Raw genomic sequence first — 24,547 nt, forward strand, 5'->3', positions numbered from 1 at the left:
ATGTGTTCCTTTTCAATCCATGACTATGATTGTGATGAAATTAGTGTATCATCCTTGCAAGTTTTATAACATGGATTCTATATTTGTATCCAGTTTTATTCATTCTTTGATAACTGCTGCAAAAGTTCCAACACAAATGAAAATACAGTCAACCTTGCTTAAGCTGGCCTCGCATAAGTCAAATAATCACCCAAGTCAAAGGTCCTTTTCAAGTCCTCTTCTCTTTATACCGGTACATTCTATTAATTTTAATCCCTCATTAGTTGAATTTTCTCTGATCGAAGCTATTTCTTCAGTCCAAATAGATTCAACATGGGCAAGGTTGACTGTAGTTCAATTTCTTCAACATATTCTACAAACATTTATTGACATTTTGATACTACATATGGAATATGTTTGCCGTAGTTCAATGGCACCTCTACTAACCACCACACAACACTTCTCCCATCTGTTCAGACATGAAGTTTTTAATGACAATCTCCTAGAGTGCAAATATGGACTGCTCTTCGGGGAATTGTTGATATCATTACCACGAGGGATCTCGGCTCTGTGCTATGACCCAAGGAACCTTACAGGGGCACCGATAGCAACAACTGCCTTGAAGAAAAGCAGTTCATATCTGTGTATAATGAAGAAAATTGTATATGAAAATTTAGTAGGTTGATGGCAATAGCTCTTGGATAGCCAATTCACACATCGGCGCTGCCATTTCACGTGCATTGCAATCGTATTGGATATTGGTCACCTCTCTCACTATTGAAGCCAAGTGCTTACCCTACATGTGCATATGAATGTGCTGCTACAAATCAAGAGGGCAGTTTAGTATAATATGGGTCAGTTTGGGTACTGTGGGAACTACAGGTAATTACTGACTGTATGCCCCAATTCTTAACCAATCAGACTTGAAGATTCATCAAATGAAGTATCTGGTTGTAGTGATGAAGTATGTATCTGGTTGTATAGTGATGAGGTATATAGCTGGTTGTATAGTGATGATGTGATGAAATACTAGTACTATATGTATTTGTATTGTGATGATGTAACCCCGGCGCGGGGCGCTGTATTGTAACCACAGAACTATATAGGTAGAATGATCAAGTGGGGTCTGAAAGCATAGCCAGCGCACGCGATCTCCGCCATTTTGGTTAGTCTTTTGTTACGTCACGGCTAGCGTGCGCAACCTACGCTGACTTTTTTTTTCTTCTTTTTTACCTCAGTCCCCCTGTTCATCGCAAGCCGTGACGTAACAAAAGACTAATCAAAATGGCGGCATGTAATGTGCGCGCAACTGGCTATAAAGCTACGCGTGGGTTGTGAATGGGCTTGATCAATCTACCTATTTATATCTGTGATTGTAACCAGTAACGTGTTGGGGTCGCTGCTGCATGCGGTTACCGCTGATGTTGCTCTGCCACGGCCACGACCTGATCCCGATCTCTCGCTCGCCAACTGGCAATGGCGGAGATTAAGCTGTGCTGAATCTTTTGCATAACGCCATGGCGGGATCATTCCTACTCCCACTTTCAGAACAGTGGAAGCCCATGGCCCATGCGTGAAGTCTTGAGCTAGATCGACATCGAAATCGCGAAAGCTACCGCGCTCAAAACCCACCACTAGCACGATCGAGCATCCCACCAAGGCGGCCAGCGGCTGCGCCTCGCCGATGACGGGCTAGCTAGCTGTAGTGTGCTATGCATGGTACACACACGTGCAGTGTATGCATGCGTACGTGTTGCGCTGCATGTAGACAAGTCGCATGGGCCAGCTTGGTACATGTACACAGCGAATATTGCGCACTCGTTTTGTCGAACGTATTTTGTCATGAAACGTATTTCAGCTCATGAAATGTATTTTCATGGAATGGTTTTTCGTTCATCGAATGATTTTTTTTTTCTCGAAAGTATGGAAAGCCATGTATGTAAAACACTTTTTGTCAAATATATTTTGGATCTAATAGATTTTTGTTGAAATGAATATATTTTGTCGAATATATTTTCGTCAGATATTTTTGGTCAAATATATTTTGGGTCAAACATATTTTGTGTCAAATATATTTTTGGTGAAATATATATTTTGTCGAATATATTTTTGGTCAAATATATTTTTGGTCGAATATAATTTTGGTCAAATATATTTTGGTGAAATATATATATATTTTTGTCAAATATATATTTTGGTCAAACCTATATATTTTTTTGTCAAATATATATTTTGTTTGAATATATTTTTGTCAAATACATATTTTATTGAATATATCTTTTATCAAATATATATTTTGTCGAATATATTTTTGTTGAATGAAATTTTACTTGATGAAATGGTTTTTTAGTTGGTGTGGAACATAAATATTTGATTCCCCTCTGGCGCGCCATACACGACCGACGCAATACACATTCCCAACGTCCATTAGACGTACAGATGTATACCACAGTATAAGAGTTCTGTGATGTATACGCACACCATGACGCACACACACGTACACATTAGCATTTTACACACGAAATTTTCATTCATTGAGATTTTGCTTCAGACAGAGGGAGGCAGATGTAGACAATATTTCCGTAAACTTCGTGATACTTCATTTAAACTAGGTACGTAAGCTGGAAGCGGTGCCTTCTGTCACTAAAATAAGAGATTATTTGAATTAATTGTAATTTGTACGCTCATTAAACTCTTTTGTTTCGGGAAAGCAGAGCTCATGTCAATTCTTTCGAGAGCATTGTGCAGTCCCATACAGTCACTATCGTGTTATTGACAATTTAATAAAGTCTCCACAGTAGTGTCTAGGCCTAGGGACAGGTTACCTACTGACGTAAATATTTACTGTCTACAGCCACATACAGTGACAATGTAGGGCCTACTATAGTACATTGTGCGTGCCAGGCAGTGTGGTAGTGGAGTAGGGTTGTAATTGTCTACATTGATATTTCCTATTAAAAAGTACATATCAGTGCCAGTGGTTCAGCTTTGTTACAGTACAGTCACCAATGGTCACTGGCCACATTTCAATCTTTATTTAGCTTGTGCAGGCATTTGTGTTGCGTTGCATACAAACACATCCCAAGACTTGGTCTTTGTTACTGCCAGCATGAATCACGGTGCTGAAAGATGCTGCCCTCGTTGAGACGTGTAATCAAGATCTACTGTCAGCAGTGCCAAACGTTACTACTGACATATCACAAAGGAGGATCAGGTAAGAGAAATAGGTTCAATACGCTACAAGTGCAGCATTGTCTTCCAATTTGAAATCAACCTGAGTAAATTCTATGGGATGATCAGATTCACATGCCATTTGAAATAACATCTGATTGTTTTGAAAATTATTTGTGAACTTCCCTTTTATTAGTTTTGATATGGTGGAGGAATTTTTGAATATAAATCCCCAAGGATTCCTATTTAGTTTGTTATTCATGTACATGCTGTGATTTTGTAGAATACTATAATGACCTGTGGTTGGTTGTACATTGTATGTTGCATCATTTCACAAAATATTGATTGTAATTGACAATTGTTTTTGACAATTGTGACAATTTGATATTGTTTCTCACTGGGAGCAGTGATTAAAAGATGTTGGAGTCATCATATTTGATGCATGTCTGTAGCCTGTAGGTCAGTTGTATCATAAAAAATTCTAAAGAATAAACATTTTGTAATAGAGCCTAAGATATAAAAGATATTTTCCCCACTTAACCACAACTGTAGACGGTTTAGTCTAGAAACGTTCGTATCATAAGTTGACATTACTGTTTCTCACAATTTGTATATTAAACAATACTTAACTTGATTATTCTGATTCAAATTTATACAATGATTGTTTCTATTCCTAACTCACCTTTTAGAACTATTTTTAAGCACTAAAGCTGGGTTTTTGTTTCATCTGCAAAAGGTAAATAATGTCTTTAAACGAAGACCATACCAAAAATATGCTTTCACTGTCATGAAATGTGTCTCTAAACAAATCACTCTTTTGTTAAGGTAGTCTTGTCAAGTGTTTTGTGGAGCGGACCAAGGAGAACTTTACTCAAGTTCCAGGGATCTGTCCAAAGTGTGGCTCTAAGTTTGGTCGGGAGACCGTCATCAGGAACAAACCTGCCATTAAGATCGTTGGAGGGAAAGTCTTCTGGAAGTGAACAAAATGGCAGGTCAGTTGAATTTCCTCGTATTTAGGATTGTCACAATCCTGTGAAAACTGCAATGTCAACACACAGCTTCTCAGTAGCTTTACATCAGAGCAATGTGTGAACTGGTATGTGACGATTGTTGTGAGACTGACAGGATTGTCTGCAAGGCTAGAAACATCTAGCTGCCAGGCCTCAGTGATTTTGGCTTGAATGTTTTTTCTTTCTTTTCAGTCAAAAACTTCAAATCGTTCGGACAAACAGAATTTAAAGGAATCACGAAACTCTCCTGCAGACTGTATGATAAAATTACAAACACCGAAGTTGATCTCAGAGACACATCTGTTTATAGCTGCAGAGAATGTTTGTCTACAATGTACATTAGGAGTGTTCAAACATTTTCATTTCAAAACAGTGTCCATGTACAGTGTATGTTGCAAATGACAAAATGATCCCACAATTTGTTTGTTTTAATAACACATATAGAAACATATTTTTTCAGTTAAAGTTGAAAAAAAAAAAACTGTAGGAGCTTTTGAAAAGCAAAATCATTATCATCATCATTGGAGAATCAAGGTTACTGTAATTTCTTTGCCAGTTTACACAGCTATTGTGAAACTGAAATTTCAGTACATTTGCCCAGGGTTCATTTGAGCTGTTGAATCTTTTCAAATGAATGTGAGTGAAAGAGCTTGGCAAGAATTTGATAAGAGCATGGGTACATACTGAACAGAGCCTTCTATTACAGAGTTTGGCCAACTTAAACACAGGCGCCACATTTTGTGCCCACCTTGTGCCCACCAAAGAGGTTCTATAATGTAACAGAGTGCGCGCTCGCATATAGAAGTGGGGCCAATTGAACGACCCGCCGCCATTAGCAAAGAGGTTGAGAAGTCGAGCATTCGCGAGGGTACCACACGTTTCTGGTACCGAGTAGTCGACCTCTTTCGTGCGCGCGCGCCACACTGTTCAATTGGCCCTGTTTTCATTTGTACGCACTGAATGGTGAGCGCTTACTCTATTACATGATAGAACCTCTTTGCACGCAATGGGCACCGTAGATCGAAAAACTCATAGCAGGGTTGGCCAAACTCTGTAATAGAAGGCTCTGATACTGAATAGGGGAGTGCGCCCTCTACTGTTGACAGGGCGTGCAGAGGTGATGCAGGGTTTGGAGGAGGTGACCCAGGAGCTGGAGCACGTAGAGAGACAGATCCAGAGACTCCTGGAGAAACAGCAACGTCTCCTGGAGAGGAAAGCACAGCTTGAGAGACAGGCCAGCAGGCTGCAGGAGCTGGGCTCCCAGGAAGGGGCAACAGGCTGGGACAAGTCAGGTGGGAACACAGAATAAACATGAACATGTGGATGAATATATATATGGAATATATGGAATATGGAATATATGGGTTATGGAATATATGGATGAATATATATGGAATATATGGAATATATGGAATATGGAATATACGGATAAATATATATGGAATATATTTCATATTCTAATATCATATCTTTATATATATTCTGTATTATAATGTCTATTAATGAAACATACAATAATGCAAGAATATATCCACAACTAAAACATATGCTATGCATGTCATACAAATGAAACATGAAGCAAAAATATTTGAAGGCCTCTCAGATGTAAAAGACCAATAGTTTAATAGTATACAAATGATGCACAGGATAGAGTGTGTTAGTGAAGGTGCGGCGCGCTCGAGAGTATTGACAATGGTGCGACATGCACGAGGTGCAGCCGAGTGCATGTTCGCAACCGTTGTCAATACTCGAGAGTGCACCGCACCTTCACTAACGCCACGAAATAATCCTGTGCATCATTTGTTTTATAAAATGGGTCGAAAACTAACAGCATTATTCACGTACCTTTGTGGGTCAATACCAGTCAGCTACATGTAGCACTCGCTCAAAAGTCAAGATGTCTGAAGATGTTCGTCCTAAACATTTACGCATGTCACACTCGGAAATCCCGCACATTAGTACTGTACGTACGTATAAGAGTATACGTACGCCACGTACTGTTATGCAGAAGAAAGGCCGCCGGCTGTTGTGGCAGCCCGCGGCCCGAACTAGAAGTTGTTTACAGGATTGACAGCGCGTATAGAAGCGCGTGACGCACTTGTAACAACTGATTGAGTGCGCACTGCTAGTGTAAACATTGTGACGTACGTCAGGCCAGGGAGGTGGAAGAGAGACTCTTCTTAGTGCAGTGCATTTACTAAGAAATTAATGCACGCACACGTGACTCATTTCAGCGCTTCCAATTGGCTACATTCTTGAACCCATTTTATAAAACTGAAGATTGTATGTTGCAGTTCTGATTTGGTATCTTGCAATGATGTTTTTACTTACTTGGCCTTGATTTCAGTTAACGTTTTATATCTCTAAGCTTCTATTACACTAAAAGTGGTTTACATGTGTGAGAAATTTTTCATGCTTGGCTAGGTAAAGATGCATTTTTGTTTGTGTGTGTGTGTGTATGTGTGTGTGTTTATTCTATGGAATTGATACATTCATTAGTAGAACAGTCTGATGTGCAAAAATACTCCCATGTTTTCATATCTTATTTTTTTTTTCAACTTCATTTTCCTGGTTTCTAGTTGCATGAAATGCTAAAAACTTTCCCCTTTTACAGTTCGTTTATTTTGTGTATGTGACTGTGTAAATGTAATGAAAATACATGATAGAGATCATTTTTATCTTTTTGTGTTTGTGTTTGACAATTAATTCACTCTCATAGATTTCCCATGGTCTCCAAAGCTCTTGTCTGTGAGAGACTCTGTTTTTGGGATCAGGGAGTTCCGTCCCCTCCAAGAGGAGACAATGAACGCCTCTCTCAGCGGGAGGGATGTCATCCTCCTGATGCCTACCGGTGGAGGCAAGAGTCTCTGCTACCAGCTGCCGGCTTTGGTCAGCAAAGGTTTGATAATATGTTTTTAACTCTCTTACTATGGCTGTATGTCATCCTTTTAATATGCTTAGTAAGTTTTGGTTCAGACCCCAAGTGAGACCAGTAAAGCCATTGTAATTCCTCATCTTGCCTTTCCCTTTAGGAGGCACATTATGTTTCCTTCAGATAGATCAAAATAGGAAAGTCCAGTATTAAGTCACATTTGACCTCACTTCCTGTGAAAGTAGAGTAAAGATCTGGAAAACTAATTTGTTTCACTTACATTTTGGTAGGTGGGGTAATACATGATAGCAATTCTATATGATTTAGACTTTTGGTATTGACAAGGTTCTGATATGATCTCGAGGAAGAGAAGATTCTTGCAACTTGTTCAATTGTAATTTTGACAGACTGTCAGGTCTGCATGCTGCATGCAGTAAGGCTCATAAAGCAAAGTCAGAAAATATTGAGACCCATTGAAAGTTTTGACAGAGGTAAATTGCCAGGTCTCGTGTCTATGTGTGACTCAGTAAGCTATGATAAGTTGATGCTTCTCATTTATCCTGCGGTAATGATGGTATTTGGACTTGTTTTCTAAAATAGGCAAATGTTCATTTCATTTCAAGTGATGGTACAGAACGTGCCTGGTTGATACCGTTTGCTGACTATTGCTAGCCACCTGGGGCAAACCAGGGGGGTCGGCATCATTCGCTCATTTTCTGGTGTGAGTAGGTAGGGGGACCACTTCACCAGGTTGGCACCCTGCTCTTTGTGATAAATGAATGAAGTGGGATCTTTTACATGCGTGTGTCATGGCTAGCACACACACGGGACCTCTATTTAGTGTCCTATCCAAGGGACAGAGTGTTTTTGCCTCTTTACTAGTGGGACGGAATGCTCACACAACATTGCTCAGTGAGTCTTGGGACTCAAACCTGGTGCTCTTGGATGGGAAAGTAGACGCGGTTACAGCTCGTTATTCCGAAGGTTCGTTATTCCGAAGGCTCTTTATTCCTAAGATTCGTTATTCCGAAGGTTCATTGTTCCGAATTTCATTTTCGGATTAACCGATCTTCGGAATAACGAACCTTCGGAATAATGCCACAAATTTTCGGATTAACGAACCCCTTTTCATTTTCGGATTAACAAACCTCTAGGTATAGGGAATTTGCGTGTTTCGGATTAACGACCCTTCGGAACAACGAACCTTCGGAATAGCGAACCTTCGGAATAACGAACAGCACCCAGTAGACGCGCTACCGACTGAGCCATGTCCCCGACCTTGCCTCCAAAGTAGTTGGATTACAGGTGCACGCTACGACGTCCGGCCATAGGCAAATGTACAAGTGTTGGTCTCCACTCTTAAGAGATTGCTCCAATCTTTGTACCGGTGCAGGTTTCACACTGGTGGTTTCAATCTTTGTACCGGTGCAGGTTTCACACTGGTGGTTTCTCCCTTGGTCTCCCTCATGGAGGATCAGACGATGGCCCTTGAGGACCTGGGCGTGTCCGCCACCGTGCTCTCCTCCAACACCACCCCAGAGAGCGTCAAGGAGATCCACCGCCAGATGATTGATGGCCGGTCTGGTCTCAAGCTCCTCTACGTCACGCCGGAGAAGATCGCCAAGAGCAAGCGTTTCATGGCTTGTTTGGAGAAAGCCTACAAAGCCAAATTCTTGGCTCGCATTGCTATTGATGAGGTGCACTGCTGCAGTCAATGGGGTCATGACTTCAGACCTGGTGAGTCGTGTTCTCTTATGGTGAAACTCTTCGCCTTTAACATGTCAATTTGAAATGCATAGAGTAAAATCAAGCAAATGGAGAATATTATGGAAGTTCAATGTTTCATATTTTTTGCAGAAACAAAGTGTAGATCACAATAACAATTATAAATGGAAATTAGATGAAGTTATGATCTCAATCATGTGATACTGTCAAAGAGAAAATTTTCACGGAGTGGAAATTTTTGCTCATTTTGTGCAAACAGATGCTAGTACGAAAATAAAAGCACATTGATATTTTTGCATGCCATAATATGTTCCAGCAGTTAATGTCCTGATTCATGTCCTGTCCATAATTAAAGATACATGAAATCTGTCTTATTCGGTTGAGCATGAAATTTGCTAGCGCGAAAATATCCACTTTTACAGTACATCTCACATTGACCTCCATAGAAATAACTAGGTTTCCTTGTTTGAGATGAAATCAAGAGAATACGCATAATGATTGTAAGTTACACTCTATCAATTATAAAAATGATTTGTGAGTGAAGTATATTGTTGTGTACATAGCTGTGGGAAGTGAATCTTACCGTCATTTACCATGCCTTAATTTTATGACAGACTACAAGATTTTAGGCCTCCTTAAACGCCAATTCCCTGAAGCCCCAATCCTCGGACTGACTGCTACGGCAACCATCGACGTGCTGGATGATGTGAAGAGCATTCTGGGATTGCAGGGATGCCAAATCTTCCGGGCGGGGTTTAATCGTCCAAATCTCTTCTATGAGGTAAGAGGGGATTGTTGTGACACAAAAACTTGTCATGCCATCAGAAGCTTGAGGCAAAACTAGGGAATTTATGTGGTTTCTGTCAGTCATCATCACAAATGTTTACTGTCAAGTCTGTCGTTTGATAAAACTACAGTGTATATGTCTAATCATTTCTCATATGCAACTACAATTGGGTTAGGGGTGTGCTCTTGGGGTCTTTCTGATCTGGTATTGTCCAAGGTCAAAGGTCATGTCAAACCACATGTTTAGTTTTACTTGCAATGCTCTGTTGTGAAAAACTCTTGCATGTTTAGCACTACAGTGTTTGACTTTTTACCCAAGAAAAGTCTAGTTAACAGGTGATCATGTCATGAGTATTCTGTGATTCAGTGATGTTGTGATACTAATCATTTGGAATATATTTTTTAGTCTGGTATTACAATGTAGTTTCATTTCTTCTGTGACTGGGTATCTGTGGCGATTGTAAACCTAGCCTTTTGACAAGGCCTCGTGGCTGAGGAATGAGACTAGCTCGCCACACCGAGTATTGAAAGAAACATGTTTTTTTTCCTCCTGCCTTGCAGCGAACACAAGTATGAATTATTCATATATTCATAAGTCAGAGAGCAATTGGTATGCTAAAGAGGACTTGTCAACGCTGGTAATGCAGGCAGCTACCGCAGGCAGGCAGTGCAGGCTGGATACGAATGAGCAAGCCGCTGACATGCATACTTGTTCATATTCATTAGATGCGATGTCTGAGCGAACACTATGGTTGCTGATTGTTCGCTACCTAAAAATTTTAGGTAGCAGAATCGGCGAGAAACAAAGCTTAAGATAACAAATTCATGTCAAGGTTCAAAAGACCTCGTGGCTGTGCCACTTGGCCTTGCATTCTCTCCTTCCACTACGTTAGTCTCATTTTCAGCCTGAAGGCCTTGTCAAAAGGCTATTTTAAACCCTGTTCCCTGTTCTGATCTGTGCTTCGTCTTTTTGTACAATCACTTCTTTTGTCAGGTGAGAGCCAAACCATCCAAGCAAGCTGAGTGCATGGAAGAACTGGTGAAGCTTGTGGATGGAGAGTTCAAAGGTCAATCAGGTATGGAACATAATCATGACTTTTTGCTGTTTTGTTTGTGCATCCAAACAAACTGACCTGGGGTCATAAGCCAAGATAATATCCAGACACAGCAGGTTGAAGATATTAGGAGGTGTTGTCCAAAGTTATCTGTGCAATTTTCACCAGGATATCACAGGCGAATTTAAGAAATTTGACAATTACAGGTTGTTGTTGGTTTTTTTTTTTTTGGTACTGTCAGACATGAGTCCGAACTTTGTAATTTCTTCTGTTTATTCCAGTTTATATGCTCCTCCACTCCTATTGATCTTGGGAGATTTTTATGGTGTGTGTGATTTGTTGATGAGACCAGTTTGAAAGAAAAAATATCCCATATTATGAGTGATTTTTCTAACATTTGAAATGCATATCATTACTGTGAAAGTAGATAAATTTGTATGAGTAATATTTAATGCTTGGCCAGGTAAGAGTAATTTTGCATGTTTTTAATTCTGCAGAGTCCAAGCATTAACTACAAGAATGTATGACAGGCAAAGATATTCTTATCCCTTTAGTTTCTGGTTGGGCGAAATGTGTGAAAATTTCCAGGCAGCAAAAGAGTCCACTTTTACAGTATATAGTAGAAAAGTGGAGAGCCTTTGCATGTGTGTTTGTGTGTGGCTGTGTGTGGCTGTTTCTCAGTGATATCATCGATGAGTGAAGCTTGAAGTCCAGTGGCACAGTGTATAATTGTTTTAAAGCACCATGTCCTTGAAACAATATATCTCTCTCTCTCTTTCTCTCTCACACACACACACACACTCTGCAGGGATCATCTACTGTTTCTCCAGGAAGGATGCAGAGTCTGTGGCAGAGGGCCTGAAGCAGCGAGGAATCCGAGCCCATCCCTACCATGCCATGTTGGATGCTCAGTATAAAAGCTCTGTCCACAGACAATGGAAGCAGAACAAGATCCAGGTCAGTCTTCAATCTTTGCGTGATCATACTTTCCTTTTTTGAACCCTCAAATATGTGTGAAATGATTGAAAGTATTATTCACATTTTTCTGTTCAGTAGTAAGTGTCGATTATAAAGCTTACAGCTCATAATGAAGTTTTACATATTAACTCTTTATGTGCCATGTTTGCACGTCCCACTCAGTCAACGGCGTGCCAACTTCACATATTCCACTCAAACGCACTAATCCGCTTAAACCGATCGATAAATCGCCTAATCCCGCGGTACAATGAAAGCTTTTCTTGTGCTTTTGTTCCTTTTACATACAGTTTGCATTCTCTCAAGCGGTGTTCCTAACTAAATTTGCGTGTAAATTCTAAGTTTCTCTCATGGTTTCATGTACAAAAGTCATGCCTTTACAGTAATGTAGCAACTGGTCATTAAAGAAATAAATAGAAATAGATTTGTCATACTATTTATATCAAAGCAAAGCTTGGCATTCCTCTTCAACTTTGCTCACTATTATGTCCAGCTTAGTAGAAAGTTATAGAAATTATATAGATTGAAAAACAGAATTCTTTCTCAAAGCATGACTACCTTCATGTCTCAGAATAAAGTGGCACACAGGGGGTTTCCACCATGGCAAATAAAGAGTTAATTGAGTCTTGTCACCACCCGTTCATTCTTGCTTAAAGACATTGTTTACCATTTGCAGATGAAACAAAAACCCAGCTTTAGTGCTTCAAAATCGTTCTAAAATGTGATTCAAGGATAGAAACAACCAATTTAAAAATTTGAATCAGTATAATGAATGCTCTGTGAACAATAGTAATGATAAATAGATTTCTAGGCTAAACCATCAACAGTCATGGTTTATTGAGAAAAACAGTGATATCTCCTTATATTTTAGGTTTTATTTCTAAGTTTTTATATTGTAGGACGTTATGTGATACAACTGACCCACACATATGCATCAAATGTGATAACTCAAACATTTGTTTTAAAATCACTGCTCCCTATGGTAAACATTACCTTTAATATTCAGTTTATCACCTTTAATATCACCTTTTCTGTTTTTCAAGTGATTTTCACTATGTGACTGCTCCCTAACCTTTGTTTTTTTTTTTTTTTCAGTCATTATGTGTCATGAGAAACTTATGATCTAAAAGTTTTTCCAGTGATTGTGATTCACTGAATTTAAATTTTTTCCATATTTTATATACCATGATGCCATTGCATTGCAGGTTGTTGTTGCTACCGTGGCGTTTGGGATGGGGATCGACAAACCAGATGTGAGATTCGTCATTCATCACTCAATCAGCAAGTCAATGGAGAATTACTACCAGGAGAGTGGCAGGGCAGGTCAGTACATCTAAACAGCTCTTATCTTCTAGTGGTCACCCCCTTACTGTCTCTCCCCTTTAATTCTCCCTTCTTCTTTTCTCCATACGCGTAAATAAAGTACTATGCTCTCTTTCCCATATGATCTCATAAAGCTAATTTTCTTACATCTCCCTTTTCTCTCCCCTAGTTTGTTTTAGCTTCTAGTTAAATCCAATGTGTTTATATCATATTCTTCTTACTCCCGTACCCCTGCCTCCTTCGAAAATACATGTATTTTATCCAAGTCTATTCCCTCTTGCTGCAGTTTAGTTCCTATCCTCATCTTCGCACAATGTCAGAGAACTGGTAGTACATAGGAGCAGAGATGCCAACTGTTTGTTTTTGTTTTTTATAGCATTTTGTATTGCTCTTTTTCCCCCAGAAATGCTGCAGATTTTTATGGAATATACTGTACTATTTTCCCCAAATTGTACACATGCCTATTGCATTAAAGGTGAGAATACTGTTTTGCAACCAATAATGCATCTTTTAAGCCTTCAGAATACTAGTACTACAGTGCTTTTAGAATACAAGGTTGGCATCTTTAAAGGAAATATGCAGCTGAGAAATATTTTAAAAATGTGAAAGTTTGGGAGACACGGTGGGCTTGATTGAATTGATTTTCATTTACTGCCCACCAGGGTATGTAAAAACAAGCATGACTAGCACAGGCATCCTAGAACAAAAATTTGCCCGTCAGCAAGTATGTCCACCAAAGCACATACTCATCGGTTGTGGTTAACTCCCGTGAAGGGTTTTATGCTGCTTGTAAGCTGCAGAATTATGAAAATGTTCACAATTTGTTACAGGGATTTCCAAATGTATATCTGAGTCAGGCCAGCTTCCCATTACATGGTATCTCCATGTTATCAGGTCTTTTAGATAGAGCCTCTAAATCTGATGTCTCTCTCTATGTAACCTCCCCCGCACAGGTCGAGATGACCGGCCAGCAAAGTGCATCGTCTTCTACGGCCTGGCGGACCTCTTCCGTCAGAGCACCATGGTAGTGACAGAGCAGACTGGGCAGGAGAAGCTCTACAACATGATGGCTTACTGTGTCAGCCCAGCCACGTGAGTAGCCCCCTCTATGGTCTAGTTTTGATAAACAGTACTAATTCTTGATTTTAGAAACCAGTGAATGAGCAAGCTACTGTATCACAAAGCAAAGACCGATAAGAAACAAAACTTAGCATAGTAAAAAAAAAAGCATAATTGAAAATCTATGAGACCTTTAATCAAAAACGAAATGGAGCAAAAGGCAGATACAGATCATGTACCATTGCACTATGATGCAATTTTTATGTAATACTGGATATGGATTGGATTTGAAGGGCTGTACTGTAATAGCTGTTTATGTGTACACAGCATGTGTTGAATCTTACCGGCTCTCATGCGCTGAGAGTATCAGTAACGATAGATATGGCGCATTATAAATGTACTTTATTATGTCATTATCATGCAAACTGGTTTTGCCTTTGACAACATGGTGAAAAGCTATTGAATGTGATACTTGGAGCTTTTTTCACTAGTCTGATTCTTTAAAGCACCCGTCAACATTAAAACATAATTTTGTTAGATCATAGAATGTAACTAAACTTGCAATTACTGTAAAACAAGGTATGTTCGCATGCATTTTAATTTTGTGAATTTCACGAGAACCAAGATTCCCGAAATTAAAATGCACATGAAAGTTCTTGTCTACACTATATGCATAAAGTGTTAGAGACAACTCGCGAAAATATGCCACGAAGAAGGCCGTCGGCTCCAATTAGCGAAAATTTCATGCCGCAAATATATCGTGTTCTACAGTAATATAAATGATCAGTTTTTATGACAGTCTACTGAACCTCATCCCTGGATGATTGATAGTGATGCGGTCTGATTTTCCACTAACAGGTGCCGCAGGAGACTGATTGGAAGACACTTTGGGGAGAGATGGAAGAATGCATCACAGTGCAACAACATGTGTGATGTCTGTCGCTCAGGAGTCCAAGGTAATAATATCTTCCCAGGCAATAGTTTGTTATGTAGTCATCCCAGGCAATAGTTTGTTAGGTATTACTGTATGTGCCATTTACATATTGTATTTAACGAGTCTAAATTTTCGCGAATCGGGACTTCCCCAAACGATTTCGCGAGTGGTTAGATTAGTGATTGTGAAGTACAGTAATGAATGGAGAACTGTATGCGTGTGCATCACAATCATGTTAAGATTAGAGTCAATATTTTTGCATGTCTGTTAATTTGTGAATAGCACCTGACGTGCGAAATTCGCAAAAATAAATACCTTGTGAAATATTCAGTGTATACAGTACTGATGATATTATGAGAGTGAGAGAAAAGAAAGCAATACATGATTGAATGTGAAAGAGCGACCTCAGTTTCAACAAAGTCTTCTTGGAAGCCCTTTGTTTTTAAGTGTTCCTGAGTCTACTGGAGTTAATGATGTGAAAGTAGCACCAAATGTTTTTAAACTATTTGACTTGTCATGATGTAATGGAGAGAGGAGGAGTATGTCATGAATAGAACATAAAAAATGCATTTCGTGGCTTCCCAGTATATGCAATTACAACTCTCATGAAACTACTGTTTAGCAAATTAGTAGAAAGGGGGCCATGGAGAAAATGAAAAAAAAAAAAATAGATAGGTAGGTATTTAAATGCATAGATTGAAAAATAAAGAGAGAGGGAGAGATTGAAAAAAGATATCTATGTCTATGCACATATATTTCGTATAAATCCCTATTTCTCTGTGTGTGTTGTTGGTAGAAAGAATATATTTGTTGAATTATTTGAATATATTCCATTGGCAAAATACTGGATAAAGTGCACTCCCGTTATAACGAGCATTTTGTATCCAGCTTTGAATCCAGGCGCTCTAAAAATATCAACTATTATTATAACAAACACAGTTATAACAAAATTTTGTTTCAACAGTGTAGAAGGTCAGGTTACCAAAATTATCATCTATATATCTTCATGTGCTATATTTGCTTGGCTTTAACAAAGTTCTAATGTAATGAAAGGAAAACTGTCAGTCTTTAGGACACTGTTATGACAGGATTTGCCTTTATCTTTATTTCTCTCACACTGTCTGTGTGTCTGTCTTTCTACCTAAACCTTCAGCTGCTGAGAAGGACGTCACATTGCATGTTCAGAGAATCTGCAAGATTCTAGACCAGAGGGCCAGGGAGGAGACACGCATCACTTCCCTGAAGCTGCTGGATGAACTTATGAGCAAGAAGGGCGTAGCTCCACTAGACAAAGGTATGAAGAGCTGGAGCTTTTGACTGGAAGCATCTCTGGCTATACAGGTTAAGATAATCAGCTGTAGGATCAAGGGTCAAACTGAAGTCAGCTGTAGGATCAAGGGTCAAACTGAAGTCATTACCACTGACTGTCTCGTAGTGTGTTCAATGGAATTCACATTTACAGATTGTATTTAAATTGACAAAAGTTAAGAGTTTGGCTGTGTCCATGGCGAGATATTCATTCTTAACTTTCTAGATGTTTGTATTTTGGTGATATTTTCATTACAATTACAAAAAGGAAGCTCATAACCACAAATATTTATTGCCACAAAATATACGCCCAATGTATTTCACATACTAGATTAGCTTTTAGGGGCATGGGCATTGTAAAAAGGTCTTACATGCTTTCAATACAATGTTTCCTGTTATTTTTTAACTTGTCATTATGCATAAAATTCACCCAAAATATTATCTGTGCAATATAACAGGTCATACCATACTCTTGTCCCACGTGCTGTTTTCAAAATTTGGCAGAAATTTGGGAGCCATGTGAAGGAGGGCTAGCACTGTACGGTAGAGGCGTTAGAAAGAAATTTGTGTGATATACATTTGTATCACTGTGTTAGATAGGATACTGAAGACTGCACACCACAAGTATATGCATTGGCAATGTTAAAGCATTATGTAATTTGCTTTCTGCAGATGTCGCCAAGACGATGAAGATCAGTGACTACGAGCACATCATCGCTCACTTGCTCCTTGAGGGGTACCTCAAGGAAGATTTTCACTTCACGCCATACAACACCATCAGCTACGTCGTCCCGGGATCCAAAGCCAGACTTGTCAGTTCAAACCCACCGAGGACTGTCACCATCGCGGTTAAAGGGGATAGAAGTCAAGCATCAAAGGTCAAAGGTCAAGTAGAAATTGATCGGGGTAAGGTCAGAGAAGTGCCGCAGACAGAGAGAGCCGGTTCATCTGGGACTAGGGCGGAGAAGGTTGGAGATAGGGAGAGAGAGGAGAGGAAACCAGGGAAGAGTGAAGAGGGTGCCAGCAGGAAGCAGTCTCATGCTAGTCATTGTGGGAAGGCAAAGAAGAGGAAACTCGACGAACCTGTGGTCATCGACCTCTGCAGTGATGAGGGGAGTGATGACGACAGTGACTTAGTTGCCAGCAAACCGTCCAAGCAGGGTCAACCTTCTACCAAGACATCATTTACAAGTCAGAAGCATGAGAGAAGTGGTGTAGTCGATGCAGATAGTAGTGCCGCAGGAAAGACAATAGGTGGGACTGATGTGAGGAAAAAGAGTTCCATGGGAAAAGATTCAGAACAGGTGCAAACATTGTCCAATCCAAGGAAAGGAGAAACATCAACTGACAGTGCAATTCAAACAAAGCATTCAGAAAGAGCAGACGTGGATGTAAAAGACTTCAAGGTAAGGGAACCCGCCCCCTTAGCTTCCAGACTGTCGGAGGGATTCCAAGTCTCATGTCAAACCTCATCACAAAGTCTTGCCAAGCCCACTCCCAAGATTATAGATGCCATCCCCAAAAGCATCTCAAAACAAGTACAGTCTCCCAGTAAACCCAGCACACATGATTTCAGTCAGCCAAGCAGCAGGGACGAAAGTAAAATGCCGAAAACTTGCAAGGTGACGAGTGAATCCGTAACCCCATCCAGTAGTATATCTCCAGTTTTTGAATCGCCACCATGCAGGAGAAAGGCAGGCTTTACGCCGCCTTGCGCGACATCGCCGGGATCCGACTACGATCTTGACCTTCGCACTGTCTACACGGAGCAACTCATGAGCCTCGGCAGCGACGGCGAAAGTTTCAACCGAGAGAACAGCAGCTTCACGATGTCGACGTCCTTCTCGGGAAGCGAAGATGGCATGAGCAGCGGGCGGAGGGATACAGAGAGTGGCGCCCTCTCTGGCAGGAAGAGGAAAGGTGCCATGCGGCGAGTAGACAGCATGGATGAAGACATGGCTAGTGCTCAAGATGAGTATGAAGTCTTAGAGAGAGTGTATATGAAACAAATGGAACATCTCAACGAGTCGCTATGATTTGGGGTCTCACATACATGTAGTATCTCCACAACTCAGGCTTAGTGACAGCAAAACTCATCTACTGTAAAACGAGGAATATTCGCATGCATTTCAATTTCGTGAATTTCGCGAGAGCCGAGATTCGTGAAATTGAAATGCACGGGAAAGTTCTTGTACACTATATGTATTGAATGTTAGTTGCAACTCACAAAGATTTCATGCCACGAAAAAGGCTGTCAGCTGCAATTCGCGACAATTTTATGCCGCAAAAATTTCATGTTTTACAGTATGTCAAACAGGTCATTGTTTGAGGAGATCCCACACTGTATGTAGCAGTCAATGTCTCCTTTCTGCAAAATATTTGATGGTACATACATTAGTCTTAGCAAAATGGGGTACCACTTCATAGGATACTTCTATGAGCTTATAGGATTTGAGTAAATTATTTCCATGAATGTAATAGTATTTTGGACCCCTCATCAAGTACTCTGGTTTAGTAGGTGAAATCTACCCTCACAGACCCAAGATGCAGATTTGTGGAGAGTATATTATAAGGCAAGCAGTGTTAGGACAGACTACAGTTAAATATGTACTACTTGAATAAAATTGTGCTTTTAATCATACAAGGTATGTAGGGCATTTTTTTTTTGCCTTTCTGATAATATGGCAATGTGATAAATCTAATTTGCATATGTATTCAATGAAATAAGTGACCATAATTCTATTAGGGCATGCTATGTGACATTTGATTACATATAGGATAAAAGCAACCAGAAGTGTGGGGATACTATGCAATGGGTAGGCTGGCCTAACTCAGAAATACAATGTCTCGGTGAATCTCCATATTGAATTGCGTACAGCTTTATCATTGTCTCTATGTAAGTACACACAAAGTTGTGAACTCTTGACTGGAGTAGTTTATGCATTAGAGTGTATACTTTGATGTATGTATGATAAGGGTACCACGTATCGGCAGGGTACCTTCACATCGGCACCCTGCGTATCATAGCTGTTAGCGTATTAAGCCCCATAAGCTATGAAAATAATAATAATGAAGACACAAAAAAACAAACTCATAAACAAACTAATAAACTAAACTAAACATGGCTCAATTGTACATTTCTGCTGAGTGAAACTGCCAACACGATGCATGACAGTGGAATTCATGTGTATTACGTATTGAGGGAGGGGGTGCCGATGTTAAGGTACCCAAAGAAAGTGCATCGCACACACTGAAATGGTGTTATTTCACTGTGGAGATTCTGAATCAAAAGAGCGGTCACGATATTCAAAACTGTAGTATCAAAATCATGGCCGCATATTTGAGGAAAAACTTGAGCGAATTTGTTTTTATACCTTTTGAATAAAGAAGCTGCAGTTCCTTAGGGTGACAAAAGCTGGTACCTTCAACCGTACTTCCAGATGAGCAGTTCTGTTATAGCAAGCCAATAATGTTTGTGGTATTTAAATGAAACCTGGTGAGCAGCGAATGAAAATTGATTCAAGCCCTTCTCTCCCCACACTAAGGGGTCTTCAAAGATAAATTTTAAGCTCACAGTGGAGGAATATGGTACAACCAAGGCCATGAAGTCTATGTCTTGTAAAAATGTGCAAAAAGTTTGTCTGTTCACTACAGTGGTTATTTGAAAAACTATACAACTGCTAGAAAAGCATTTGTCTAAAAGATATGTTTGTCTTTTCAGAAAAGCTGATTTTAGTTTGATTTATTCAGTTCTTATTTTTGTTTGCATAAAATGCAAAAGAGATAAATGTTTGTTTTGTTGGTGTTTGGGTGAGGGGTGGAAGGGATGCAAAACCAAATTGTAAGTCATTCAGCTTGGAATAAAGATTCACATGAGGGGTAGAAATGGAGCATCACACACCATGGTAGCTAAAAGAAGTAATTAAGCATTCTGTCACAAAGTGTAAGTGTAGTTTGGGGAATCAGTATCTTGATAATTATATTACAAAAAGTGTAATTTCTTTCATAAATGATATATAAAAAAGAAAAATATACTGTGTGTTCAAGTAGGATTTAGAGAATACAATAGCTTTAGAAGCAAAGAGTTATTAATGAGTCCTAGACATATTATGTGCTTTATTGTTCTTATTTTTGGAAGCAGTGCAGACCCCACAAACTCTTACCTATTTCAGTTCTTTCAAATGCACACAACGTTTACAAGATCATGAAGATTTGTTTTCATTTTGCCATGTTGTTTGTCGGTATTGTGAAGAACTTGTTTAGACTTTGCGTAATTAGCCTTCATAATTGTACTTGACCAATCTCACAAAACCAAACAGCAGGCTGTATGGGAGTTATAGCCCCTTCACACCAAGTCCAGCCCAGACTGTGTCAAAACGATTGCATGAAACCATTTGGGTTCCCAAGATACTATGTGTGTTTGCTGTGAACAGTTGCATTGGAATAATAATTACACAACAAATTTATTTCCATTGTTTTCATGCGCTGTTTTACTGGAGGCCAGCTGTTTGTAAAGTTACGAACGACTTACGAGTGACTGGTGATCAGTTCTTGTGCTGAATTATTGAAATTCTGATAAGTATAGCACTTCAGAACTGATCACCAGTTGCTCCTAAGTTGTTCGTAACTTTACGAACAGCTTTATGAAAAGGGGCCCAGGGCCGTTTTTGGTACATGTATGCCTGCTCCTTTAGTTTTGCTCCACCTCAAAGGTCCTACTGTCCAAGATTCCTCTATGATTCCACTTCTTATTCATGTGATAAAAAAATGTATCAGTAATCATTTTGATTTGTGTTGATGGGGCATGGCAGCTGTGATTTTATCAGTGAATGACAGCATGTAGCCGTCTAGTGTGTTTGGTACATCAGTGTAGCTTTGTTCAGTGCAAAATAAATGTGTGTTTGTGTTTGTAGTAACAGTGATGGCTTGTAGAAATTTGTTTTAATCTTGTAAAGTGTGTTTGTCTTTCTGCTTGAACATGCTTGTAGAATGTATCAGTGATTATTGAGCCTTATGACAGAAGAATTAGGCTGTAATCTAAAAAAAGAATATAACCTAAGAATAAGAACGATGCTTAATCATTTTGATATCATTTTCAGATTTATTTGAAATGGAATCCTCTGTACTGTCAGAGTATTCAACAAGCTGAGAGCTAGTTTAATAATTCTCTGTGCTCACTTCGTATTTTTTCAGTTCTTGCCACAAGTAAGAAAAAATTGGGGAGTTTCATCCTACGGAATCTGTATTGTGAATGATAGAAGTATGAATGAAACATGATGGCAATCATTGCAAAGTTTTATTTGATGCTAGTAGACCGTCAGGCTTCAGTGAGACCTACAGTATCTTGACTGAGGTGATCATGCTAATCTTTCCTGTCATTTGAAGATTGCGATACTTTCGTTTGGAGCAGTGCATTGTCATGTTTACCTTTTTTGTCAGCAATTTTGTAATAAGTGAGACTAATGATAATGGAGTAGTGGCTAGCTGTGTGATTGTGTGTGTGTTTGTGTGTGTGAGTGGACTTTGCAGCACTTGAAAGTGTAAAATGTCTATCATTTCATTTGTGCAATAGATCACGAGTCCTTCATATTTCACTAAACATTCAACTCATCTGCGGTAAGTCTAGAGTGTATGTACAGGTTAGAGTGTAGGGAAATGCGTAATACCAAGTTAAATCCTCTGTAATGGGTTAAATGCGCCTTCAAAGAAATAATTAGCAAGCTAAATGTCTCAGTGTTCTTGAAGATCATGCTCCTATCCCAGTAGAATGGCATTTTACAATAAAATCACACAAGGTTATTCTTTAGACAATGTCTTGTATCTGATATGTATAGTTGCTGTAGCGGTGTTGTGGTTCTTAGTCTTGAACAAGACTAATCGCAGGGCGAGTGGTGAACATCATAACGAGTAGCAAAAGCCAACATCATTCCTTGTAACTGTCAAGATGTCAGCCCAAGTGCTCCAATTTTGTCACAAGCTGTAGTGACATAATCAGTTTTGGTTTGGTTTGGTTTTGTGTTTTTTGTTTTCCTTGCTGTATGGGGCATATTAAAGGGATGGTACAGTATTGGTGGAGATGAGAATTGGGCTTTTAACTTTTTGCGAGATACCAAGAAAACACTTATGATATAGTACAGAGCATACCATTTTAAGAGGAATTCAAAGTTTATTTGATGATAATCGGGTTTGGAATGACTGAAACATCCAAAAACAAGGTAAAACAAAGCGATCATAGTAAAATGTGGGTCCCACACTTTATTAGAATTGCTCTTTTTTGGATATATCAGCCATTTCAAAACCAATTTTCATCAAATAAACATTGAATTCCTCATAGAAATACATGCTCTTTCATATTTCATAAGAGGTTTCTCATTATTTCACCAAAAAAAAAAAATGTTAGAAACCTCAAATTAGGTCTCAACCAAAACTGTACTATCCCTTTAAGCCTTCAGACATCAGGCCTTGTCCAAAGGAAATTGCAAAGTTATATCCTGGATTGTCTTCTGAATATGAGCAGCCCCATTTTGTACATTGTACTATACCAGTAACTGCAAGAGTGTATTTACTATAAACAAAGATTGATGTCTACTAGTGCATAAAGAGTTGTGAAAATGTAATCTATAATATTTCCCAAATGAGACATAAGTAACTGATGTGCTGAATATAATGGCATTAACTACTTACATATTTTTGTCTTGCAGTATTTTGAGAAATTTTGAGTGACTTGGGGTAGATATGGTAGAAATATGAGATAAGATGAAGGGCTATGCAACAATGTCAACCAGGCTTACATATTTAATATCATATTCAACTTTATTTTTTTCATAAGCTTAGGCTATTTTGCAGGGGTGTATAGTTTACTTTATACTTGTAGATTTTTTTTTTTTTTTTAATGATATGACTTTCGATGAGTTGAGATAGAGTCAATGGTATTGTCTTACAATGCTCTCCATTACTTGTGGCAGATCAATATGTTTTCAGGATAGTTTTCACCTATCATCTAGAATAAAAATGTGTGTCCAGGCTTAGTCCATAGTATGGCCATTGTAGCCCGGTTGTTAAAAATTTGCACATTTCTCTCCAGTGATAAGGAGGTCGTTAGTTGTTAATCCAGCCCGAGTATGTATGCCCATGAGTTTTATTTGTTTTTTCAAATCATATCTACTACTAAATCAGTCTATGTAGGGCAATTTGTCTGTCAGTTGCTAAAGGAATTGCAGACGTTGCATTTTCATTGTCTGTGTGGTACATGTGGTTTGCCGTTAGTTGTAGTGTTTGTCAAGACAAGATAAATGCCTCTTGTTCACAGTGGTTATCTTATTTTATGATAATGTTTGCAATATTATAAAGTATGATTACAGTTACTATAGCAACAGCTAAACATGCTCACATTTTATTGGATGTTGCCTGCCTGTTGAAGTAAATGTTACTATAAAATGTGCAATTGTTGTGAAGTACTTTTTGCATTTTGTTGCAAGCAGAGGCAGATATGTTGCTACTGATGAAAAGATATCTCCATCGGTTGCATAACTTGCCTCCACTTTCCAAGATTATAGCTGCTACTTATGGTATTGCTACCAACTGCTCAAAGTTACCGATCGAATATAAGCAATGGCATCGTGGTCACACAACTCTTGCTGTACTGTGTGGTTCCCTCTTACTACTGACAAGTCGATAGCAGCAAACTTCTTCAACATTTTGATTGTCACATGTGATAATGGCATGACTAGCTGTTTGCATACTGATTGTATGTTGCCATTGGTTTCAACCTTGCACAGTTACTTGTAGCCAGGGTCTGGACACATGATCTAAATTAAGTCTCCAGAGAAGGTAAGAATTTAGAAATAAAAAGAAAAATCCTGTAAAAGCGTTCTATTAGAGTGTAGAATATTGGTTTAATGTGTAGAGAGAAAATAATTCATTTAAATGACTGAGCAAACCACCTCTTTTATGTATGCCCCGAGTCTAAACTTGTATTCAAAGTATCAAGTAAGTGAATCATACATACGATGTATATAACATTATGTTTAATTGTATGAGTTCTATAAATTGCTCTGTGCATATATGCATGAACAGATACATGTAATCTGTTTAACTCGAGGAGTCTTGTGTGTGTTTTGCGAAGTCCACAGAATATCAGCATTATAGCGTAACTTAGGTCTTTTTCAGATGTTCTTAAAGGTGCAATATCAATCTACTAGTATACTTCAGTCCCATGGTATAAAGCAGATGTACTACAATATGAGTTACCTTGAATACCTTCCTTGCGACATGTTGAAATAAACACTGTGAAAGCTGGTTTGGTATTCCCTGTGGTAGTGGCTAATATGGTTAGTTGCGACATTGTTGT

The 24,547-nt window shown here is 39.0% G+C and overlaps 1 protein-coding gene across 1 annotated transcript; it reads left to right on the forward strand.

Moving 5' to 3' along the window:
* The first annotated feature begins 3,981 nt into the window (after nucleotides 1-3,981).
* LOC140236289 (ATP-dependent DNA helicase Q1-like) lies at nucleotides 3,982-18,233 on the forward strand. The gene is made up of 12 exons (XM_072316244.1): nucleotides 3,982-4,142; nucleotides 5,267-5,452; nucleotides 6,880-7,059; nucleotides 8,464-8,769; nucleotides 9,372-9,538; nucleotides 10,538-10,619; nucleotides 11,407-11,555; nucleotides 12,779-12,896; nucleotides 13,850-13,988; nucleotides 14,814-14,911; nucleotides 16,043-16,183; nucleotides 16,870-18,233. The coding sequence occupies exons 1-12, from the start codon at nucleotides 4,136-4,138 to the stop codon at nucleotides 18,231-18,233; spliced, it is 2,937 nt and encodes a 978-aa protein (XP_072172345.1). The 5' UTR covers nucleotides 3,982-4,135.
* Nucleotides 18,234-24,547: the final 6,314 nt, after the last annotated feature.

The sequence above is a fragment of the Diadema setosum genome, chromosome 12 (assembly GCF_964275005.1).
Source record: "Diadema setosum chromosome 12, eeDiaSeto1, whole genome shotgun sequence".
Taxonomy (NCBI): Eukaryota; Metazoa; Echinodermata; class Echinoidea; order Diadematoida; family Diadematidae; genus Diadema; species Diadema setosum.